General features: G+C 34.9%; 1 protein-coding gene across 2 annotated transcripts in view; it reads right to left on the minus strand.

Moving 5' to 3' along the window:
* The window catches only part of FAM126B (family with sequence similarity 126 member B), a 105,534-nt gene that overhangs the window by 38,027 nt on the left and 54,414 nt on the right, over positions 1–13,093 (minus strand). For both annotated transcript variants that reach the window (XM_037849293.1, XM_037849292.1), the window contains exons 3-4: positions 1,865–1,945; positions 1,064–1,165 (exon numbers count right to left, since the gene is read on the minus strand). In XM_037849293.1, the coding sequence (XP_037705221.1) occupies positions 1,064–1,165; positions 1,865–1,915 (153 nt within the window). In that variant the 5' untranslated portion in view covers positions 1,916–1,945. The remainder of the gene's footprint in view (positions 1–1,063; positions 1,166–1,864; positions 1,946–13,093) is intronic.

The following is a 13,093-nucleotide window of genomic DNA, read 5'->3' on the forward strand; positions in this document are numbered from 1 at the left end:
GAAGACACACACTTACTATGCAAACCCATAACCCTGAAAACTGCTGACCAAGAAAGCTATGCATATATGCATACTACTCATCCCTATAGTTATAAAACATTCGGAAATACACAGCAAGAGAAAAAGAGGCAATGAATCCAGCCATTGTTGCTATAAATAGCAACAGATGCAAGCCTAACTGAGAGTTAATCCAAGTTCAGGAGAGGTTAATAAGCAAGCTTTTAGAGGGCAAAACTGAAGATGCACTTTTAAGTTAAGCTGCTGGTTACGAGATGATTACCTGAACTTCTTCAAACTCACTCCAGTACACAGCAGAGGCACTCTGGGAGGCTGTATCTGGGAAAATAAGAAGCTACTTTCCTGTGTGTTCCTTTCATTTGCAAGCATACATGAAATCAGTGGTGATAAAACTGTATGTCATACTAATTTGTTAATGGAAAGGGAGTGTGTGTATTTTGCATAAGTTAACACATGGATTCAAAAGTTGCATTTTTTTTGGCTTCTTCTTGCTCAAGACAGAATAATAGGAAATTCTTATTCTATATATTGATCTTGACTATCTAGACAGAAAAAAATGCTTTCTCTGACCATTTTTAAGCTATATTTGCTAGAAGCATAATTTTGTGTTACAAATTTGATTTCACTGATTAGAGTGATTATGCATAGCTCTATATTGTCAACAAAATAAATGTAAGCAATATTTTAAAAAATCTCAAATTGGTATAACAATAAAATCTGGATTCTGGAACAGGAAACATTCACAGGCAAAAGTTTCAAATTAAATAACCTATTCAAGTTGAGATGATGGTTATTCAAATCAATAATCAAAACATGCTCCCTCAACAGGAACAAATTTGATCAAAACATTTTAAAATATGGAAAGGGAGAAGACAGAGAAAGCCAAAGCAACTATCAGAATGAAAAACAGCAGAAAGTTTTCTAGTCCCAAAAGGCTTTTTTTTTTTTAACCAAAAAAAGGAGGAAAAATCATAAAATTTATGTGTTTTATTACACATATTTCATTCCACTATGATGAAATTACTTTTCCTACAATTTCTCCTACCTCATTATTTGAATCTTGAATAACTTTATAGAGGGCTGGTACCAGTGTTTTTTTCCGGTGTAAAGTTGCTGCATAATTGGTGATCTGAGTGTCAGGTAATGCCTACAAGAAATCACCAAAGGAAAATAAAAAGTGAACTTTAATATTTGGGAAGTCATGAACATTATTTCACATGAATTGCTCCTAAAAAAATTTATAATACAGTTAACTAAGAAAAGTGAAAATAATTAATACAAGGAAAAAAATGTGACTGCTAATGAAACAAATTATATTACACAATTCTTCTAACTATTGGATCATGAAAAATGATTAGAAATCACAAATATTATACCAAGATTTGCCAAAACAGGTTATCTTAAACTAATCTGGCCTAAAAATCAAATGAAGTAGAGCATATTTGAATTCTGACATTCTATTTTTTTGTAAAAAATTTATTTCCATAGAGTTAAAAAATTACATAGTTTTCAATGAAATCAACAAATGATTTTTAATTACAGGAAATAAAAACTTAATGCATTAATCCTATTTTGTGCCTTATTAAAGCTTGGAGGCTTCCTCTCTTCTATTGAATATATTTTAAAATTTAGATACGCCCCCACATCACTTTTACATATTATCCTCTAGCCCTTAACCCATTAGTACAGAATTGTTCAGAATTGCAATTACAGAAACACATTATTTCATATTTTGCCATTTTCACATGTGACATTTGTATAGGTTTCTCCATAAACACATATTCACTAGCTGTTTGAATTACTAACAACTAAAATCATTTAACACATTATCCCCAATCCAATCTACCTTGAATTCTGATAACCATTCTTCCACAACACCACGTTCAGATCCCAGCATCTTCTTCTACCTTCTATTCCTCTTTTATCTCTGAAAGAAAAAAGCACTGAACTTAAAGAACACATTATTTTTAGAAACTACCAAAGGTAAACGATGTGTGCCTTTCACTAAAAGAGAAACTTATCTAGTATATATTTTAGATAAGGAGGCTTGTGTTTAGAATGGAGTGCAATTAAACCAAAAATTTTTTTCCAAAATTAAATTTTTTTAAGGATGCATTTTAAACCTATTATCTTAATGCTTTCATATTTTCCACAGCAGCTATACTTAAAAGTAGCAAAGACAAATCTACTAAGCCAAATCAAACTGCACACTAGGCACAACAAATGCATGGTCTATGACTGGAGCACTTACCAAATATAAGACTGGGATCAGTTATAAATCATAAAACAAACAATGGGACAGATTATAAATGAAAGAGCTAGATAAGCTAGAAATCAGGAGTCACATAGTCTACAAACTGATTATAAAAGTATATATACTATTAGAACAAGGCCTTTGAAGAAGGTAGAGATATATGTTTTCTAAAATGGAAAAATGTCCAAGTAGAGAAAGTTGCACAAGAGTAGGCAGACTACAATTCCACTAAAAAAATTATATAAAATGTGAAAAAAAGCTTGGAAGCATATATACAACAAACTGTTAAATGTTTACCTCTGGGGAAGGAATTTTGAGACTATCCTAATTGTGTAGTTTTGAATTGTTAAAAAGTAAAAATAAGCATACATTATTTTCAAAATGAAAAAGAAACAAAAGTTTTTTTTTAAAGGCTGAAAAATAACAAAAGTACTTGAAGTTCTAGCCAGAGGAATCAGACAAAATATATATATATATAAATAATAGTATGGAAAGGAAGAAGCAAAAGCACATCTATTTTCAGATGACATATTCCTAAATATGTAGAAAATCCCAAAGAATCCAGAAGAAAGCTACTAGAGCTAATAAATGAATTCAGCAAAGTTGTGGGAGTACAAAATCCATAGCCTAAAATCAGTGGTGCTTCCAAATATCAACAATGAATAATCTGAAAAAGGAAATCAAGAAAACAATTCTATTTACAATAGTTTCTAAAACAATAAAATATCTAGGACTAAATTCAACCAAGAAGGTGAAAGACATGTAATATTGTAAACTACGAAACTGTATGTGCTGAAAGGAATTAAAGAAAACCTATATAAATGGCAAGACATCCCACGTTCATGAATTGAAAGACTTATTATTGTTAAGATGTTAATACCCAACGTGATTTACAGATTCAATATAATATCAAAATTCCAGTAGCCTTTTTTTACAGCAATGGAAAAACCAATCATCAAATTCATATGGAATGTTAAGGGGACTCAAGGAGCCAAAACAAAATTGAGGAAAAACAAACTTGGAGGACTCACACTTCCCAATTTCAAACTTATTACAAAGATATAATAATCAAAACAGTGTGGTACCGGAATAAAGATAGACAAATGGACCAATGGAAAAGAATTGAGAGTCTAGAAATAAACCCACACATCTAGGGCCAACTGATTTCAGATAAGGGTGTCAAGTTCACTGAATGGTGAAAGATCAGCCTCTTAAACAAATGGTGCTGGGAAAACTAGACAGGCATATGCGAAAAAAAAATCAAGATGAACCCCTACTACACACCACACCATATACAAAAATTCAATAAAAATACATCAAAGGATAGAGGGCAGGGCAAGATGGCAGCAAGATGGTGTAGAATTTAGTCTTCTAGAGCAACTAGTAAATAGCCAGGAACAACTAGTAAATAATCTGGAACAATTGTTGGGGGACATCAGTGACTGCTCACACATTGTACACCAGTAAGAAGTGGGTGGAACGGCTAAGATCACAGCATAAATATTGTAAGTAAGACTCGGAGCTGGCGCCCCTCCCCTGCCTGGCATAGCAGGCTGAGTTGCAAAACTTCACTGTGGGAAAAAGAAGCAGTCCCTGCCAGGAGCAAGGGAATGTAGCTCAACCAAGCTCCAACTGTGGTTTTAATTTAACAAATTGGGACAATTGCATACAAGCTACAAGCACAGATAAGCCCTGAGCAAGTAGGAATCTGAGATTCCTCTCTGCAGAGAGGAGGCAGGGCTGAAGAAAAAGAAAAAAAAAAAACATAACTAAATTTTAAAACAAAGGCTTTTAGAGATGGCTGAGCTCAGAATACTGGAAAACGGCTGTGTCCCAAGAAGAGGGGCACAGAGAACTGGGTACAAACACAGGTCAACTGGCAAAACTGAGGGGCTGGAGACTGGCTCTGAAAAGAGGCTTTTGCTCTTTTTCCTTTTTTTTCCTCTTTCTAAGCAGCTCATTAGAGAAAGCCTCAGGCATTTTCAGTTGTCAGCACTGACCCAGGCAAGGGTGGAGTTAAGAGAGTCAGAGAGACAAAGGAGGAATACAAGTGTAGAAGATAACCACTGGGGGGTGTATCTTCCCAAAGAAAAAGGGGGTGGGACCAGCCCAAGTGAAAATGGCTGTGGATCTCTCTTCTGAGCCCCTCAGGTTGAAAGAGAGAAAAATGAACAGAAAGCCCCCTTTTGGAGCCAGTACACAGCCCCCAGTTTCACTCATCGGCCAGAAGTAACACCTGGTCTTCTGGGCTCCCCCTCCCAGGACAGAGGAGTCCTCCGGTTCTTTAAGGTCAATTGTCACTAAAAGCCTCTGTCTGCTTGTTGGGGGTTTGTAGCTTGTATTCAGCAGTCCATATTTGTTAATTAAAACCCCAGCTGGAGCTCAGCTGAGCTATATTCGCTTGCTCAGAGAGCACTGCTCGTTTCTACCACAGCGAGGTTTTGCAGCTCAGCCTGCCATGGGGGAAGGGGCTCTCAGCGTGGTTCCACAGCTGTTACTTACATATTCTATTCTGCGACCTCAGGCATTCTTCCCAGTCCACATTGGTGTACGATGTGTGGACGGTCACGGCTGTCCCACCAGCAGTTATTCCAAATTATTTATTAGTTGTACCTTGTTGTTTATTAGTTGTTCCAGGGGATGGACTAAATTCCACTCCTCTCAATGAAGCCATCCTGCTCCTCCTCCCAGTCATTAACCGTGTTTTAAAACTTTGGCTTCTGTGTGGGACCAAAGGAAGAGATGGTTACATGGTGCAAAATCTATATTTTCTGTAGCACACTATAGAATTTAACTTGTATGGTCAGTTTATTCAAATGCCGGAATTATGTGGAACTTTGACTATGGAGTGAGACCTTGTTGGTAGTACAGGTTAGCATGTAGCCCCAATAAAACCAAGTAATTTGGGCAGAGAATAAAAAGTATTTACAAAGCCCCCTTGAGGGGCTCTGGGAAAATGTAGACATACTGAACTTCCCCACCTGGGGAATTCCTGATATTCTCGCAAGTATTGGGGACTACCACCTTAGTAGGTCAAGCCCTCGACCTTGAGGCTTGCCGTTATGAAGCCTGTTACTGCAAAGGAGAGGCTAAGCCTACTCATAATTGTGCCAGAGAGCCTCTTTTGTTGTTCATATGTGGCCATTCTCTCTAAGCCAACTTGGCATGTAAACTTGTTGTCCTCCCCCACTACGTGGGACATGACTCCCAGGGGTATAAGTCTCCTTGACAATGTGGAATGTGTCTCCAGGGGATGAGCCTGGACCCTGCATCCTGTAACTGAGAAAGCCTCCTGGACCAAAAGGGGGAAGAGAATTGAAACAAAATAGTTTCAGTGGCTGAGAGATTTCAAATGGAGTCAAATGGAGTAACTCTTATGTGTTATATAGATATCCCTTTATAGTTTTTAGTTTATTAGACTAGTTAGAAAGAAATATCTGAAACTGTTGAACTGCAATCCAGTATCTTGATTCTTGAAGGCGATCTTATAACTATATAGCTTATATGGTGTGACCATGTGAATGTGAAAACCATGTGGTTCACATTCCCTTCACCTAGTGTATGGACAAATGAGTAGAAAAATGGGGACAAAAAGTAAATGAATAATATGGAGCAGGGGCACATGGGACATTTTGGGTGTTCATTTTACTCTCTTTATTTTTACCTTTATTTTTAGGAATAATGAAAATGTTCAAAAATTTATTGTGGTGATGAATGCACAACTATATGATGATACTGTGAACAACTGTTTTACACTTTGGATGATTGTATGGTATGTGAATATATTTCAATTTAAAAAAAAGTAAATGAGGTGAAGAGGAGGGGTATGGGATGCTTTGAGTGTTCTCTTTTACTTTTGTTTTTATTCTTATTTTCATTTTTAGTTTTTGGAGTGATGAAAATGTTCAATAATTGATTGTGGTGTTGAATGCACAACTCCATGATGGAATTGTGAACAACTGTTGTAGACTTGGATGACTGTATGGTATGTGAATTTATTTCACTAAAATTACTTTAAAAAAAAAGGACAATAGTATAGTCTCCCCTTCTACCTCCTTTTTTCATTAAAAAGAATGAACTAAAAGGGTAATATGTGCTGATTTTTAAAAAACTGTTTCAATTAAGAATCAAGCATAATCAAGAGTAAAGGATTCACTGCAAAGGTGATAGATAAACATGATTCTAACAGTTTTTGGAAGTCAGTGTGTTGCAATATAACAAAACAACTATTCTGTAACCCATGCTTTGCCATTCAAAAAGTTTAGTGCCACTCACTGTATGTTATGACTGCATTTTTGGCAGTTACATTTTAAACCTAGAAAGTGCTGTAATTCTGTAAATAACCAAAGTCACAACTTTTAATATATTACATAATTGAGATTTTACTCTTTTCTTCTGAATTAAAGTTTACCCATTTATTTTTTCTTGTACCTGAGTCCATGGCAGCCAGATAAACCCAAAAAGAAAGCCTAGAATCTATAAAGATGAACCATTAATTTTTAAACTGGACTTATGTCAAGGTCAGCATATGCACAATTCCAAGTTTAAGTATACATTATTAAGTAAATATTTATGCAACAGACAAAATGTACATCTTCATCACATAATATTACAAAGGAATCTTTAATCAAGAAAATTACCATTTCTTATCAGTTTAATTCTAGAAATAGGTTTCAGAGACATTAAGAGAATAGGATGTGAGTAAATATACGTGCAAATTAGCACAGGTCTAAAGCATGAAAGAAATCACCTTGATTTATGGAAGGCAGCTAAGTGCTAAGTAAAAACTAATCCAAACCAAAACATTCAGCACAATTTTAATTTCTGGCAACTTGATCTCCTGGCTAGAAGATGTATCCCAGCTATGACATAAAATCATGAAAATTTATTGAGCTATAAAAATATTGGTAGATGTATATGACCAACCTAAACCAACTGACCAACAACTGATGAATGCATAAATAAAATGTGGTATATTCATGCAATGGAATATTAATCAGCCATAAAAGTGAATGAAGTATTGATACATGCAACTACATGGATGAACCATAAAGACATCATTTTGAGTGAAATAAGCCAGGCACAAAAGGACAAATATTGTATGATTTCACTGACATGAAATAATTATAATGAGAAAATTCATAGAATTGGAATCTAGAATATAGTTTACTAGAGGCCAGGGTATGGATAGAGAATGGGCAGTTAATGCTTTAACTGTTCAGTTTCTATTTGGGTTGACTGTAATGTTTTCATAATAGATAGTGTTGATGTTACCACACATTGTGAATGTAATTAACAGCAGTGATTATAAATGTAACTGCGGTTAAAAAGAGAAATTTTAGGTTGTATATATGTTACTAGACTAAAAATTTAAAAAAATATATATTGGTAGATTTGGAAGTCCTTTCTCTCTCAAGCTAAAACTACTGTTATGGGTTCATACCAACAAATGCCAGAGCACTGAATTAGATCAATGATACCAAAGTGGAAGCCAGTAGTGAACCAAATCATCTAGGGATGTTTTTTTCTTCAAAATACATGTCTCCCTTCATATTCCTCCAACCAGTAAGATTCTGAAGGGAAGTGAAGATGATAAAATGGATATATGGGTATGCCCTTTATTTTTTTACTCCAAGATTATTTAGGTATATATACTTCTCTCTTCCTTTATGGAGAATACCTGAATTAGACTCAACCCTTTTTTAAACAATGTATCCACAACAATCATAAAGTATACAACAATGGTTCGCAGTATAATCACAGCGTTGTGCATTCATCACCACAATTAATTTCAGAATACTCTCATTACTCCAAAAAAAAGAAAAACCCCATTCCCGTATATCCCCCTATTATTGACCCTTAGCACTGATATGGTACCTTTGTTACAACTGATGAAAGAGTATTGAAACATTACTATTAACTAAAATCCACAGTTTGCATTAGGTGTATTTTTTCCCGTATATCACCCTATTATTAACACGTCGTAATAGTGATGTACATTTGTGCTAGTTCCTGAAAAAACAATCTTATATTTGTATCATTAACCACAGTCATCATCCACAACAGGTACACCGTGTTACACAGTCCCATGTTTTATCCTCTAGCCTTCCTTCAAGTGACATATATGACCCGAAATTTCCCCTTTCAACTACAATCACAACGATAATTAAGCCCTGTTAATTATAGTCACAATATTGTGTTACCATATCACCATCCATTTCCAAACACTACTGATTTTTGCTTATTGATCTGGTATCCCATCACTTTGCTAAACTTGTTTATTAACTCTAGTAGATTTGTTGTAGATTTTTCAGGACTTTCTATATGTAGGATCATGCCATCTGCAAATAGTGAATGTTTTACTTTCTCCTTTCCAATTTTGATGCCTTTCTTTCTTTTTCTTGGCTCTGGCTAGAACTTCTAGTACAATGCTGAAATAACAGTGGTGACAGTGGGCAAACATCTTTTTCTAGATCTTCAAGAGAAACTTTCAGTCTTTAACCGTTCGTACAATGTTAGCTGTGGGTTTTTCACATATGCTGTTTATCATATTGAGGAAGTTTCCTTGTTTTCCTGTCTAAGTATTTTTATCAAAAAAGGATGCTGGATTTTGTCAAAGGCCTTTTCTACTTCAGTCGAAATGATCATGTGGTTTTCTTCCCTTTGATTTATTACTGTGGCGTATGACGTTAATCGATTTTCTTGTATTGAACCACCCTTGAATACCTGAGTTAAAACCCACTTGCTAACAGTGTATAATTCTTTTAAAATGCTGTTGGGTTCCATTTGCCAGAATACTGTTGGGGATTTTTGCATCTATATTTATTAAATTGGTCCGTAATTTTCTTTTCTTGCAGTATCTTTATTTGGCTTTGGTATTAGGGTGATACTGTCCTCATAGAATGAGTTTGGTAGTGCTCCCTCCTCCTCAATCTTTTGGAAGAGTTTAAGCAGAATTTGTGTTAATTCTTCCTGGAATGATGGATAGAATTCACCTGTGGAGTGATCTGTTTCTGGGTCTTTCTTTGTAGGGAGGTTTTGATGACAGATCCAATCTCTTTATTTGTAAATGGTCCGCTGACATCCACTATTTCTTCTACAGTCAGTGTAGATTGTTCGTGTGTTTCTAGGAATTTGTCCATTTCATCCAATTTGTCTAATTTCATGGCATACAGCTACTCATAGCATACTTTTACGATCCTTTTTATTTCTGTGAGGTCAGTAATGTCCCTCCAATCATTTCTGATTTTATTTCCATCTTCTTTCTTTTTCTTCTTTGTCTAGCCAAGGATTTGTCAATTTTGTTGATTTTCTCAAAGAAGCAACTTTTGTTTTATTGACTGTCTCTATTTTTTTTTAAATTCTCTATTTCATTTATTTCTGCTCTAATCTTTGTTATTTCTTTCCTTCTGCTTGCTTTGGGATTGCTTTGCTTTTTTTTTTTTTTTCTTTTTTTTTTTTTCCTTCCCCTAGTTCCTCCAGGTGTGCAGTTAGGTCTTTGATTTTAGCTCTTTCTTCTTTAAAAAGTGGTCTTTTTTGCAGTCATGTAGCACTGCCTTGGCTGCATCCCATAAGTTTTGATATGTTATATTCTCATTTTCATTTGTCTCAACATATTTACTGATTTCCATTGCAATTTCTTCTTTTGTCTACTCATTGTTTAAGAGTGTGTTGTTTAATCTCCATATAGTCATGAATTTTCCAGTTCTCCACCTGTTACTGATTTCCATCTTCATACCATTATGATCAGAGAAAGTGCTTGGTAACATTTCAATCTTTTAAAATTAATTGAGACTTGTTTTGTGACTGTGCCAGTTTGAATATATTGTGTCCCCCAAATGCCATTATCTTTGATGTAATCTTGTGTGGGCAGACATTATCAGTGTTGATTAGATTGTAATTTTTTTGAATGTTTCTGTGGAGATGCGCCACACCAAACAGTGGGTGATAACTCTAACTGGATAATTTCCATGGAGTGCTGGCCCACCCACTGGGTGGGCCTTGATCAGTGGAGCCATATAAATGAGCTGATGGGCAGAGGGAACTCAGTGCAGCTGTGAGTATATTTTGAACAGGAGCTACAGCCAAGAGGGACACTTTGAAGAAAGCATAGGAGCCGCGGATGAGAGACATTTTGAAGAAGGCCGTTGAAAGCAGACTCTTGTTCTGGAGAAGCTGAGAGAAGACAAATATCCCAAGTGCAATTAAGAGTGACATTTTGAGGAACAGCAGCCTAGAGAGGAACGTCCTTGAAGAAAGCCATTTTGAACCCAGAACTTTGGAGCAGACGCCAGCCACATGCCTTCCCAGCTAACAGAGGTTTTCCAGACACCACTGACCATCCTCCAGTGAGGGTACCCTTTGTTGATGGACATTTTATGGCCTTAAGACTGCAACTTTGTAACCAAATAAACCCCCTTTTATAAAAGCCAATCCATTTCTGGTGTTTTGCATTCCGGCAGCATTAGCAAACTAGAACAGTGACCCAACATGCAGTCTATTCTGGAGAATAATCCATGCACTTGAGAAGAATGTATATCCTGTGTTTCGGGGTGCAATGTTCTATACATGCCTGTTGGGTCTAGTTCATTTACCATATTATTCCAGTTCCCTGTTTCCTTGCTGATCTATTCATTGATGAAATGTTCTATCCATTGATGAGAGCGGTGTATTGAAGTCTCTAACTATTATTGTAGAGGTGTCTGTTTCTCCTTTCAGTTTTGCCAGTGTCTGCCTCATGTATTTTGGAGTACTGTGGTTAGGGGCATAAATATTTATGATTGATATTTCTTGTTAGTGGACTGCCCCTTTTATTAATATATGTTGTCCTTCTTTGTCTCTTAAAACAGTTTAGCATTTAAAGTCAATTTTGTCCAGTATTAGTATAGCTAACCCAGCTCTTTTTTGATTACTATTTGCATGGAATCTTCTTCCAACCCTTCACCTTCAACCTATTTCTGCCCTTAGGTTTAAGGTGAGCATATAGAAGGATCATACTTTTTTATCCATTCTGCCATTCTGTGTCTTTTCATTGGGGAATTTATCCATTAAAACTCAATGATATTCCTGTATAGGGAGTACTTACTTCAACCACTCATTCTTTTTATATGTCATCTTATTTTTGTCTCTTCTTATCATTTTTGTTACACTTACTCATAATCTTCATTACTACACTCTCCTCCAAACCTTTCTCTCCTGCCTTTTCCATCCAGCCTGAAGAACTCCCTTTAGTAATTCTTGTAGGGCAGGTCTCTTGTAAACGAACTCTCTCAGTTTCTGTTTATCTGTAAATATTTTGAACTCTCTACCATTTTTGAAGGAAAGTTTTGCCAGATAAAGAATATTTGGTTGGTAGTTTTTTTCTCTCAGTATCTTAAATATATCATACCACGACCTTCTCACCTTCATGGTTTCTGACAACAAATCAGCACTTAACCTTATTGTGTTTCTCTTACATGTGATGAATCTCTTTTCTCCTGCTGCTTTCAGGATTCTATCCTTATCACTGGCACTTGACATTCTGATTAGTATGTGTCTCAGAGTAGGTCTGCTTGGATTTACTGTGTTTGAAGTACTTTGTTACATTCTTAAACATGTATATTTACGTCCTTCATAAGAATTAAGATATTTTCAGCCATTATTTCCTCAAATATACTTTCTGCCTCTTTTTCCCTTCTCTTCTCCTTCTGGGGCATCTATGACATATTTCCTTGTTTGCTTTGTACTGTTATTCAAATCCCTGAGACCTTGCTCATTCTTCCTCTTTCTTTTGTCTGTAAGATTTCATCTATCCTGTCTTCTAGCTCACTGATTCTTTCTTCTGCCTATTCAAATCTGCTCTTTATGCCTCTAGTGTATTTTTTCCCTCCAGCATTTTTTTTAAAGTTTTACCAAACATAAAATATTTAACTGAATCTGAATATCTATAAAATGTAAACATATTCCTATTTTAATTGTTCATTATTTCTTTAAAAACTTTAGAATGAATACAGAAATTAAAACGTATTATTAGCTCAATTTAGTAGAAACCTAAATTGTAACTTTGCAGACATTTTGGTTTTCTTGAAATTAACTTATTATGTAATGTAATGTCATTTACATATATTATTATAGCATAATCTAACCAAAGAACCAGAATTAGGAAGATTTTAAAACTGCTGGATGAATAGTAGTCCTTTTTTTCTCTATTCTATCAAATGTAATTTATTTTTATTTTACGTGTTAATTGTATGTAGTTATTTGTTAATCTTCTGGAGATCAACAAAAGAAAATCTCAGTTTGCTTATCTTTTCCAGCCATTACTAATATTCATTTCATTTAATGATAATTACTAAAAATAATTTCAACTTAGTAAGAAAGGTGGACTCTATATATATGTATTGAAAACTTTGTTTTAGTTTGGTAAGTGACTAATATTGAAAATGTCAAGAATAATCCTAATTAAAAATCAAACAAGCAACAACAAAACACACAAATAAAACCACTTTTACATACGTTAAGAATCAGAAAAGAATAGCTAATGCTATTACTGGGCTTTATTTATTTTTTAATTCAGAGAACATATCATAAGCTAAATTGAAGTTAGCATAGGGAACACTTTTCTCTTTAGAAAAAGAAAATGCAAAGTACTTTAGGCTGTGAATGGGCCTGCTATCTTGCAAAATTTGACTAATAAAGATGATGGAAATGCTTTCTGTATTTCATATAGGGAAAACATAAACAGTAGTGCATTGGTCAGTTTTATATGGGGAAAACTGCAAATTAGTGGTTATTAGAGAATAATGCAGAATGATAAAAGTGAATAAACATATCAAAAATAGA

This window comes from Choloepus didactylus, chromosome 9 (genome assembly GCF_015220235.1).
Source record: "Choloepus didactylus isolate mChoDid1 chromosome 9, mChoDid1.pri, whole genome shotgun sequence".
NCBI lineage: Eukaryota > Metazoa > Chordata > Mammalia > Pilosa > Megalonychidae > Choloepus > Choloepus didactylus.